The sequence below is a fragment of the Lytechinus variegatus genome, chromosome 3 (assembly GCF_018143015.1).
Source record: "Lytechinus variegatus isolate NC3 chromosome 3, Lvar_3.0, whole genome shotgun sequence".
In the NCBI taxonomy this organism is placed as follows: domain Eukaryota; kingdom Metazoa; phylum Echinodermata; class Echinoidea; order Temnopleuroida; family Toxopneustidae; genus Lytechinus; species Lytechinus variegatus.
Genome location: NC_054742.1, coordinates 24,624,804 through 24,637,113, shown reverse-complemented (window position 1 = coordinate 24,637,113; position 12,310 = coordinate 24,624,804). Strand labels below are relative to the sequence as shown.

The following is a 12,310-nucleotide window of genomic DNA, read 5'->3' as shown; positions in this document are numbered from 1 at the left end:
TGATTTATGAGAAGGCAATATGAATATATAATATAGTATAACTGCAAGTCTGCAACCAAATATGACTCAGCTATCTGCTACTTCATGTAAAAGTAACCTGTGCATGCTTGTGAAACGCATTAAGAAGGGAAGATTCAAGATTGGGTTGATTTTTACTTAATATTATATTATTATTATTATAATACAGAGTTGATAAGTCTTTGGCACATTATTTTGAAAGAATAAAGAAGAGCATACCTAGTATAAGGATTGCATTACTATTAATTGTCTTAATTTACATGGAATTTTGTACTTAATGTGTATGTATTTTATATTGGTATGAATACGAGCGCTTTTCTGCCAAGAAGTGTACATTATATTTCTATGTGCAAAAAAAATATGTAATGCCATCCAGTAGTTTATTTTCAATGAATGGTAAAGTATTTTGCTGACAAGGCATAGAGCAAATTGAATGCATAATTTCTATACCTAAAGTAATTCATATGTCATCTCTATACTGTTATCATGGTAATGATGGGATAGGAGATTGTTTTCTGCTGTCTGGTTGTACATTTTTATAGCTGATTGCAGGTGGCATAAAGGCTGGATTTAAGCAACCATCTTTAAAATCAAATTGATAAATAAATATAAAAGAAAGCTATAGTATAAGTAATTATCTTGCAGTGGCAGACATATGTACAGGAAATGTATGTTAGCGAGATTCAGTTTAATAAAGAGAATTGATTTACATGATTGTTTCTCTCTTAGTCAATTCATATTTTCAATGGTAGATTAATCCATTATGAAATTCACTGTAAAAATAAGCTGATAAAATCAACATAATAAAAAAAAGACTCTGAATAACATTCGTGCAGGTTTATACACTCTGTTAAGGAGGGGGGGGGGGGGATCTACTCAAGATATGAAAACATTTTAACATCATTTTTTGTTATTTTTTAAGCAAGTATACATTTGACCATTCTGATTTTTCTTACTTTTGAAGCTTTCAGTATGTAGTACCCCTTTTTTAAATTTTGATTTTGATTATTGCATTGACGCCCAATGGCGACAATGCATTGTTCTTGTTCCATATTCCTATTCCGTAATCTTCTTCTTCTTCTTCTTCTTCTTCTTCTTCCACCAAAATCCCATTTGTTTAACACATGGTTTTGTTAGCTCTACCCTGGCTCCGTCCTTCATCCAAATTCAACCAAATTTGGTAGACATGTTGCCCAGCATCCCTAGTTGTGCCTCTCGTCTTCCATTTTCCAAAATCACTCATGCATGACCATCCAGGCGCCATTTTGTCCATTTCAAGTCCATTTGCATACCATTCTTCATTCTTTCATATCTCAGTTATCCTGCATGCTACAGACTTCTAACAAATTGCTATAGATAGTCCAAGAGTTGCTCCGTCATCTGCGACGTATAACTTGACCTTCAAAATGCCATCTTCATGCCTTAAATTCAAATCCAAAATAGCCTTCCTTCAAAAACTTCATATTTATTAAAATGTAAAGTCAAAAAATCGTAAAATGGCCATAATTTTCTTGTTTTTATTCATTTCGAGCTCATATATTCAGGAGTTGATTACAGTACCATATCATACATACTACTCAGTTTTCACGCATCACTGATTTTTTGTCATTGAAATAGCGCCCTCTAAAGTTTCAAAAACACTTACATTCGAATGCTCCTCATTGCGTCATGCATGGCCAAACCCGTACCCTTTCTTGGATTTAGGGTCTTCAAGATATGCCCTTTCATGCCATTTAAAAAAATATATACCTTACAACTGACGAAATATCTGAAAAATGCTCCCGAAAATCAGCAAAATACCCCAAAAGGCACTTTAATGCCAGCACAACTTCAACTTGCTCTTATTTCCTTATTATTGAAGCTTATTCTTTCTAACTTGGCAGATATGAGTATTGATATATACTTCAACAGTTCGTTAATGTTTTGTAACAGAAACTAACAAATTGCTGACGTCAGCTTCAAATTATTGTGCAAAACCTTCATTTTTAATGTCTTTCTTTATATGGCATTTACTTCCGGTCTATTGCCTCCGCACAAATAAAAGTGGTATCAATGTCACCGCATTGGAATACTCTTTCCAATGATACCAAATACGACATAGGTTACAACAGAAAATTTCAAGATAAGTCAATCTGAACACATGGTATACTGCTCACAATGCACACATTTTCAACAACCACGTATGGGCCGCCAATATGGTCTAAAAAATTTTACTCGAGAATGTAACTTCCTATGGACAGCAAAATGTGCTAATATCCAATTTGATTAACATGTAATATTTGTTAGTCCTCCCCTGCCACCGTTCCTCATCAAAATTCATTCTAATTTGGTAGACATGTTATCCATAATTAGTGACCATAAATTTAGAAATAGCGCCCTCTATTGCAAAGTCTTAAAATAGTTGAATTGCCATAACTTCCTTTGAATTTATTTTTGTCTCATATTTTCAGGGTTTGCCATATCATTTCACATAATCTAACTGTGTTTTACGCATCAGTGACCATTCCTTTAAGAAATAGCGCCCTCTAATATTTTGAGAATGTATATCATCTAAAGTTTTCTTTCTATCTCTTTCTGTTTCTTGCCCTCTATTAAACAGAGGCGTCAATGCATGCACATCGTTCTGAAACGATTGCAGTTCTAGTTTTGTTATATTTTAATTCTATTTTTTTTATTCAATTATTTTTATTCATTCATTTATTTATTTATTTTTTTTTTTTGGGGGGGGGGTGGTGAGTCTAAGCAGTATACCCCTCATTTTTTATGGGGGGGGGGGTTGTCAAATAAATTTCCTCTCCATTTTATCCTCAAGGTCTTGATTAATTTTTGGATATCAATAAATATTTATCATAATAATCAATTTCTGTTTTTTACATGTAGTTTAAATCAAATATTTACTCTATGATTGTGAACTGTTTAAGTACCGGTACTGCATGTAATGCATAAATGATGTTGATAACTCTGGTCACATCAGTGGATATTGAGAGCATGCTGAAGGCATTAAGATGAAATGGTTAGCATTCCATTGAGTGAAAACTACAGTGTATACTGGTACATTAATTTAATGATAGAAATAACTCACATTGGGGTATGACCACTCTGTCCTCTCTGATCTCAAAATCAGGCATGTTTGGTGTCAGAAAGCCATTATGATGATATTCAGTTTCAAAATAATATATTCTTTTAAAGTTTTGAACCAATTTAACCACAGTATAAATGGACTGTTATCTACATGTAGGACTAGGTTTGTGCAAATAACAGGGAATCTTACAAATTACAATGAACCTACAAGCATTTTATTTCCTTCACATTTGTTTGTTATATGCTTCATTCTTGTAGCATTTTAGTTTGGAATACGTTTCATGTATATTCCATGATATTGTATAGATCTATTTAAAGGTTGTTAAACTTAGTAAAGTAAAATTTGTTTACATTTGGTGAAAATGAAACCTATATGATGAAAAAAAATAGATTCGTAATGCTCTTTTTGTGAATGAGTTCATGCAATTTTGGCAATAATTTTCCCCTTTATGTAGTGAGCTTTGTATTAGAGCTTGTATACTCAACTTTTATGCACAATTTTCAACAGCTTATTGAAATTAGGCAGTTCAATATTGTCACAAAACCAGTATTGTGTGTAAGATATTTGTTACTTATCCTGCATGAGCTATTTTATTCAATCACATTTCAAAACATGATTTTAATTTCATTATTCTGGATTTTGTTTCGTTCATTGTTGTTATTTATTCCAGGATGGCATTTTAAATCAATTTTGTTTGTTTATGATACACTTCTTTAAAGCAATCATATTTTATAATTCTTTGTATTTTATTCTTGAATTCAGCCTGAGACTTGAGAAAATTATTAAAATAACATTAACTGTATTCAATTGACTGGGAAGCAAAAATGATAGAGTAACATTGAGAGCCTTTAGAGATCAAAATTCACTGGTCTTCATTTTGGTGAAAATGTACATGTACACTACTGATTTGATGGAAAGTGCAATTCAATGTGCAAGGGAGATGAATTGTAGAAAGGTCATTGTATGTTACAGACAAGATATCTATCTCCCGCAGTCCTTGAGTCTATATATTGGACTCGACAAAGGAATACATGCATTTTGAACAGAGATATAATGTGTATATGGAGTGACACATGATGCTATGTGTTATTGTATAGTTTGCTGAACAGATGAATGACATACAGAATATATGAATATAACCCTGCTGTTCATAAAGCTTGTTCAATTTCTGTGCTCATGCAACTTATAAATTGCTTTACTTTAGCACAATATGTGCTGACTTAAGCAAATGCAAAAGCAATCTAATTATTGATAATCTGGCCTTGATTCCATATTTCTGGTTTGTATTAATATGTTCAATGGTGCAAGTACAATGATTATGATTATGGTATGTTTTTCCCAATTAGGAAAGTCAAGGGATTACTATTGTATTTTAGGCACCTACATGTTTGCTTGGATGATGAGTTGAGTCACTATGTCCCTTGTATCTCTAGCTCTATGTGGTTGGTATACATGTAGCTGATAATTCATGGATAGATTAGGTTGGTTCTTGCTGAAACATCATATTTTGAACGAAAATGCCCCTTTAAAATTTCCCTTTTCAGCTACATATATTTGCTTGATTTAGGGACTTTTAAATTGCTTTTTCATATAAATTTACTACTCTTCAACAGCTTGTACATATAAACCGTATTGTATGTTAATGAATATAGCATCCTGATCTTTTTAAAGAAAATTATTCCCTAGTTATTGTTAATCCCTATCTTTCAGCTCTGGAGCAGCTGTATAATTCAGAAACAGATAATTCCAGGCTTATTGTTACTATGGAAACAGAATTTGTATAATAATTTACTCTGTGTGAATCAGAAAGTGCAGTTGACAGCTAATTTGTATAACTCCAGAATGGTAATTCAACTACATGTATGGTGGCTACATTTATGAAAAATGGTATGTATAGATCTAGCAAAAGCATGACTTCAAGACTGGACTACAGTACATTCATGTGTTGATCTGCAAACATATTCTTATATTGTGTCTGAAAAAAAATTGCATCTGAAAAAAATTGCACACTCATGATGCAACAAATACAGGCATGGAATTCCTTTAACTTGCTAGATGGCAATGATAAATTATTTTGGAGAAATATGTTCAGAAAAAACCCCATTCAGGGTCCCGTAACACAAAGGATAGCGATTAATTTTACGCATGATTTTCACGACTGATTGTACATTGTAGTCAATGGAGTCAATCGTAAAAAAATTTCTATGATCATTGCTAAGCTTTCTGTTTATGGGCTTCAGATCTGCCTGCTGCTGTTAATGTATCGGCTATGCTATGGATTTATTTTTAAGTTTACTATATGTTTGAATAGGAGATGCCATTTCATGTGCACTTTTGTTAAGCATTTCAATTTTCAATGTGGTGCAGACTTTTCAAATCACCCCTTGTTTAGAAGGGGAATCCCAGTTGAGCTTCTTGTACTAGGCATGGAATGGTTACCAGTAAGTAATGCTCCAGAGTGCATGTAACTATACATGTAGATAGGGAATATAGGGTGAACGGATGCAATGCACTTCAAGGAGCTGTTTATCTAGACCAGGCTGATAGGGGGCAGGGGTTGAGTTGAATATCCCTAAATTCCTGGCCAGGGAAACTGATTGCGAGAGGGACTTCCTGTAATGTGGCGTCCAGGAAGATGTAGATGAGAGTGGATTGAGAAAGGGATTCACATCTCTAATCTACTTAAGGAAGTACTAGATCACAGAGTATTAGAAGCATGCATGTACAGTATATATCATCTTGTTTAGAAGAAGTTTATCGCTGTCTTATTAACATCCCTTCAGGTTTTACCAGACAAAAAATAATAATCTGAGTTGATCTTATGCATGTATTGATTTGATTTGTGAAATGATAGGAAATGTGTTTTAAGTGAGAGTTCTAATTGCAGTTTTTGTTATAAATATTTTGCCTTGACCAATGAAATCTGTTTGATACATGTGAAGAACGCTCAACGGGAATTAAAAATTTTGTTGAATAAATTACATGAATGGTTCAAATAAACATGATTGCAAATTTGCAACATTATTTGATTTAATGGTTTATTTATTTCAAATATTCACTGAAAATAGCAGCCAAAGGCTGAATTACATTCAGTTTACAAATGGTATATACAGACATATAAAAAATATACAATTTAGAATAAAATTGGCAAATATCAAAATGAAATTATTCTACAAAATAATTATACATAAATATGAAAGTAATTGAAATACCCAGCATATGAGAAGAAAGCCTCAGAGGTAGAATAAAGTACATGTATATAGTGAGAACATGTTAGAACGCAAGACAGAATGAAATAAGAGGAAGAGAGGGAGACAGGAACAAAGATTGGGTATTTAACAAAGATGGAAAAAATACCAGAAATAGTAATTATAATGCAACAAATGAAAAACTAAGGAAGAAGCAAATCATATTTGGATACATGTTTCTAAGTCAGTGCAACTATCATTTGAATTTTTTGCTTATTAAACATGCACTACATATTCAGCGTTTTTTCAGATCATCAGAAGCTTGTATATGGTTTCATTTGAAAATCATTAGGCATACACGTTGGCCACAAAAAAGTAAATAACACTGAACACAATGCATCCGAGCCTACTTTGACAGGATATGTGTTCACATATTGAGAAAGGTGGTTGAAAAGTGTTCTTACACAATATGGCAAATATTCCTAATGCTGCTATGTGAACCAGTTGTGAATAGTCATGAACCAGTCGTGAACTAGTCGAAGAATGGTGCCACTCATGCCATGGCACGAATTGGCCCGACTAGGTGCGCATAGTTTATGAATAATTAACGCCAATAATCCCCAAAATTTGTTGTGCCAAGATTTTAGAAATTGAAAGCATTGTCCCGCACTGGCCTGCACACTTCGCTACATGGAATGTCATGGCACGATTTGATGAGTGAACTAATTGTAAACTATTCTTTCCCCAAATCATGCTAGTGTCATAGCAGCGTAAGATACAAATCCATCTACTTGAACACCTGTACATGTATGCATCAGAGGAAGAAATATACATTTGAGAAGTTCCTGTAGTTGGATATATATTGCTTAGTTCCTGTAATGATATGCGTCAATATTTTTTTTGTCTCTTGTTCATTCCATTCTTTTATTCTACACAAGAATCTGCACTAAATATTCCATCCAGCTTTCATTTTCACGGATGTCAAGGCTATTGTCATATATATAAAGATTTTGTAGCATTTTTCATTTTTCCTTAAATTTTCAATAAATCTAATTCTTCCAAAAATATTGTTTCTTAGCAACTTTACATGCAATCTACTCACTTTTATTAAATTAAGCAAAGTCTTCATCATAGTAGTGATTGTGTAATATCCTGGCATTTGCCCTTAGCTTCTGAATTAAACTATTCTTCATTATACATCTAGTAGTGATTGTGTATATCCATGCATAAGTCATTAACACAAATTTTGAATGTGAAATTTGCCTTCAAGTTTTGTAAGACGAACATGATCTTGATTATTATCTCATATAATTTCCACTGTTTTTTTTTAACGCAAAGTTTCGTGAAAATGTGTTATCTAATCTAACCTTTATTTTTGTTCTTTCGTTCCCATTTTCCCTTGCAGTACTCTTGTATGCATCCTGCTCATATGCTGCCACTATAATTGCCTTCCGTGGACAAACTGCCCGACTTCCCTGTAATGCTTTCCTTCACATGCAAGCCAGAGTTGACCCCAACACAGTCATAGTATCATGGACAGAGGTATGGTATGATTGCAATGCATGATGGGACAGATTTCAATAACTGCAAATTATTGTCACTTTGATTATATTCAACAGGGTTTCCTATTTCATTAGGTTGTTATGTTAAATGTAAGGCATAAGTGCAGGGTTATACAATTATAGAAGGTTCACCAATATGTTTTTAAATAACAAAAGAGACAAAAACAAAAGAGGCATTAGACCCAGTGTGATTTGTAAGATCAAATGCAGTGAAGAGGGATATTTTGATCACATTTATGCATTAATGACAAGGCGAGGTTAACATAGCCAGCATATCACGAAAAGAAGTACAATTTTTCTAGGTCCAGGGAAAGAATTACATGGATGGGGACTCTGGGCAAAGTTTGTCCTCAAAATGGCATAAAGAGCCCTCAAAATCTAAAAAAGAGCCCTTGACATTCCCATAGGGTCCAATGTAAATTTAATATAATGTAATAAATTCAAGCTGGTGAGCTAATAAGTAGCTCTGGAAAAAAAATAATCTGCCTAGGTCAATGGGTTTGACATGGCTTTCTGTGAAATACATGATAATATGGAGTGTGACTTAGTTCAGTTTGAGAGATTGAGTATGCAGGGTATTACACGGCTCACGGATCCTGCTGATGATACTACACTGATGAGTATGTGTTCTTTTTTGAATGAGAGCGCCGTTGGAAACCAAACAACAACAAGTCGTGTGAGAAGATGATGAGTATGGCTTGCATATTGATCCTCTGAGAAGAGTGTATAGGATGGTGTAAGTTAATGCATTGCTGGACTCCACATCAAATGGGTATCTGCTTGAGAGCTAGAGGGGCATTAAACTAGTGTTGAATGGTATGGTGTTAATGTTATCTTGGTTCTAAGGACACAATAGTGAGGAGATAGGAATCTTAATGAGGCATGTGGTGATGATAGGCTGATAGAGCCAACTGACTGTAGTGATGAAGTTGGATGGGGGAACGAGAGAGAAGATACTGTGAATACTTCTCTAACCTAAATGAGGTGTTGATATGATGAGTAACTTGATGAATTGGGGTAGCAAGAATATTGAAAAAAAGAATAGAAGAATTATTAGGAATTCAATTGATGCTGAATATTGCTGATGCTGCTGATAATGAGAATGATGAGTGTATGTATAATCTGAACAGGTTATTGATAATTTAGGATACCATGTTGTAGACTAATTTTGGTAATAATTATTGTCAATGTCAAGCATGATGATAATACTTTCAAACATGAAATAAATCATAAACATATTTTGACTTGACAGGGAATTAGAGTAGTAATCGATGTGAGATTTTCCTCATCATATTCCTTTTTTTTTTGTTTTATCAGAAATTTGAGGTTTATTAGTTTGGAATGTGATAGTGCCCATCTGTAGTTATTGTTTGAATTACTATATTGTCCAATTGTGTATTTTGATGTAGGTCTCATTACAGTATAGACATCCTTGTTGTATTGGACATATATTATCATAGGAAACAACACCTATATATCATGTGAAATGGAGGAAATGCAGCTATAGTGTTTAGAAATAAAGGGCATTGCACTTTCACTCCTGATTCCTTCCCATTTTAACACTGACATTGATGAGAGTTGTCGTCAGGTTGTCTCATTGGAGATGATATATTTACAGATAAAAGTCTAAGTGCTTTCCTAATGTCATGCATTAATCACAAATAGCTAGAAGGGTGTGTGTGTGTGTGTGGGGGGGTTATTGTTTGAGAATGAGTGGTGTTCGGCATCAAGGAAAAGCCATGCAGTATAAGAATTTTAGGAATCATTTAAAGTAAATTTCATGGTTATGTCTAATTGGAAGGTGTAATCTATATAATGAATGAATGAGTGTATGAATACCAAAAATGAAAACAAACCCAACTAGCATTAACTGATTACTAAGTATAGGTTTAACAGCAACCCATTTAAAATAATATTCTGGGTCCCGTAACATAAAGTTTAGCAATTAATAACAAATATGTAAGAACACTTCTGATCTGTTCTTGGTCAGTGTTTTTAACTATATGCATTTAACATTGATCTTTATTAGCCAGTCCATTTAGCAATTGATCACTAATCTTTGTTTTATGGCCCAGGTGTTATGCACAGTTTTCCTTTAGTCAGACAGGGATACCTGAAATAAGAATTCTGTTGATTGAAAAAAGTGAGTATGACCTTGGAGGAAGGAATTGAACTCGTGTCAAGGAAATTACTACTAAACCATATTGTGGTTTAGGATTATTTGCTGGACACTGTAGGAAGTCAGCTCAAAGCTGGTCAAGGTGAAAAAGAGTTTAACCAGGATCTCATTTAAAGCAATCAATTGAATTTAATACGAAGTGTGACTGATAAATTTAGAAATCCACTTTAGTCATTGATTTATGGATGAGAGCATTATAAGCATTTTAAGTAATGCATTTCGAAATATGGATTTTAGTTAGTGAATAATTAATTATTTTCTTAAGATGTTGATTAGTGTTGTATAATTCTTTATATTACATAGGCTATGTAGATTCAAATCAGTGATCGGTCAATACGCTATCACTTGACCATAGCTGCAAGGATCGCATTTGTTATATTCTAGGTTTTGACTTCACCTCGGGGAATATAACTGTGTTGTATTGTAAATTTCGGCGCTATATTTACTAAGGTGATGTCACTTGCTGCTTTTAAGTTGCGTAATCAGGTAGTTTACTTTAATGTGCGTGCTTATTATTATGCGTTGATTGCATGAAGAATGCGCTTGCTGTATTTTCCCCAAATTTTTCTATTATGGCGTAGATGGATGAGAGCTGCAGCAAGGATTTTAAAGCCAGATGATGAATGCAGACTCTGATGGCGAATCTACATAGACTATATATTATACTAGTACAGCATATATTGCCTGTGGTCATAATAATAAATAACATTTCAACTCCCCTCTGAAGCTATATTTTTTCCCCTCAGAAGAATATTTTTCCCTCAGTGCTGCATGCTTCGGATAAAATATAATCCAAAATATATCACTGTCGGGGGAAAATGAATGTTATATTCAAACTCTAGGTAGGCAATATCTGTATAGTAGCCATTGTATTATTTTACATTGAGAATGTGATATTATCTACAGTAGATGTTGATGAATTATTCTCTTGTTCTCCCATCTCTTTTAGATGCATCTATCTCTTTAGTCCAGCTTTTTATTGTGATGTTTTTTCACCTCACAATTTTTTGGGACACTGTGTCCATTCTTATTTTTATTTTCATACCCCGACCAAACAAAATTTGGAGGGGGTATATAGGAATCAGCGTACAGTCAAGCAGTCAGTCAACCGATCAGTCGGTCGGTCATTTGATCTGTTACAAATCTTGCGCATCAAACTCCTTCCTCCGTTTTAACCTATTTTTTTCACGAAACCTGGAACAGGTGTTGATGTTGATGTAAGCTGTGCAAGACACATTTTTCGCATGTGTCAGAAATTGTGTTGCCATGGTAATGGTATATTTTGGCAAAAATAAGGTAAAAATCTTGCAGTTCAAATTCCTCAGTTTTTAACCAATTCTCATGAAATTTGGTACACACATTGGTATTGATGTAAAGATGTGTAAGACATATATTATGTGTGTCAGAAATCATGTTGCCATTGTAATAACATTATATTATAAAGATTGGGTAAAAAAAAACTTGCATTATCAATTACTTCATCATTATTCGACCTATTCTGAGAAATTTGGCTCACAAATTGAGTTCGAGGTAAAGGAGTGTGAGACACATGTTTTGTGTGTATCGGAATTTGTTTTGCCATTGTAGCCACCTATTATAGGCCCCAAATTAGGTAAAAATCTATCGCTTCAAACTGTTTAATTAGTTTTCAACCAATTCTCATGAAATTTGGCTCACACATTGGTCTTGAGGTAAAGATGTATAGGACATATTATTGCATGTGTCGGAAATCGTGTTGCCATGGCCATGGTAACAATATATTATGTCAAAAATTATGCAAAAATCTCGTGGTCGGAACTACTTTATCAGTATACATGTAGGCCTATAACCAATTCTCATGATATTTTGCTCAGTTTTTATCCAAGTGTGGGAAACTTCAATATCAAAATCTTGACCAAGGCTAAGTTTTTGAAATGTTGTCATAACTTCAAAATTTGGTGGACCTAGTTCATAAAACTCAGACATAAGGGTAGTAGTGTATCACTGAATATCCTGCCTGAGTTTCAAGTCACATGATCAAGGTCAAAGGTCTTTTAGGGTCAACATGCTTTGGCCATGTTGGGGTTATTTGAGGAATTGTCATCATAACTTTAGAAGTTTATGGATCTAGTTCATGAAACTTGGACATAAGAGCAACCATGTATTCCTGAATATCATGCATGAGTTTCAGGTCACATGAACAAGGTCAAAGGTCACTTAGGGTCAATGAACTGGCCATATTGGGAGTATTTGAGGAATTGTCATCATAACTGAAATTTTATGGATCTAGTTCATGAAACTT

The 12,310-nt window shown here is 33.8% G+C and overlaps 1 protein-coding gene across 1 annotated transcript in view; it reads left to right on the top strand.

Moving 5' to 3' along the window:
* The first annotated feature begins 7,674 nt into the window (after positions 1-7,674).
* LOC121410583 (receptor-type tyrosine-protein phosphatase delta-like) overlaps positions 7,675-12,310 on the top strand; it is an 86,581-nt gene continuing 81,945 nt past the window's right edge. Inside the window, exon 1 of the mRNA XM_041602763.1 lies at positions 7,675-7,830. Within this exon, the coding sequence (XP_041458697.1) occupies positions 7,783-7,830 (48 nt within the window). The 5' untranslated portion in view covers positions 7,675-7,782. The remainder of the gene's footprint in view (positions 7,831-12,310) is intronic.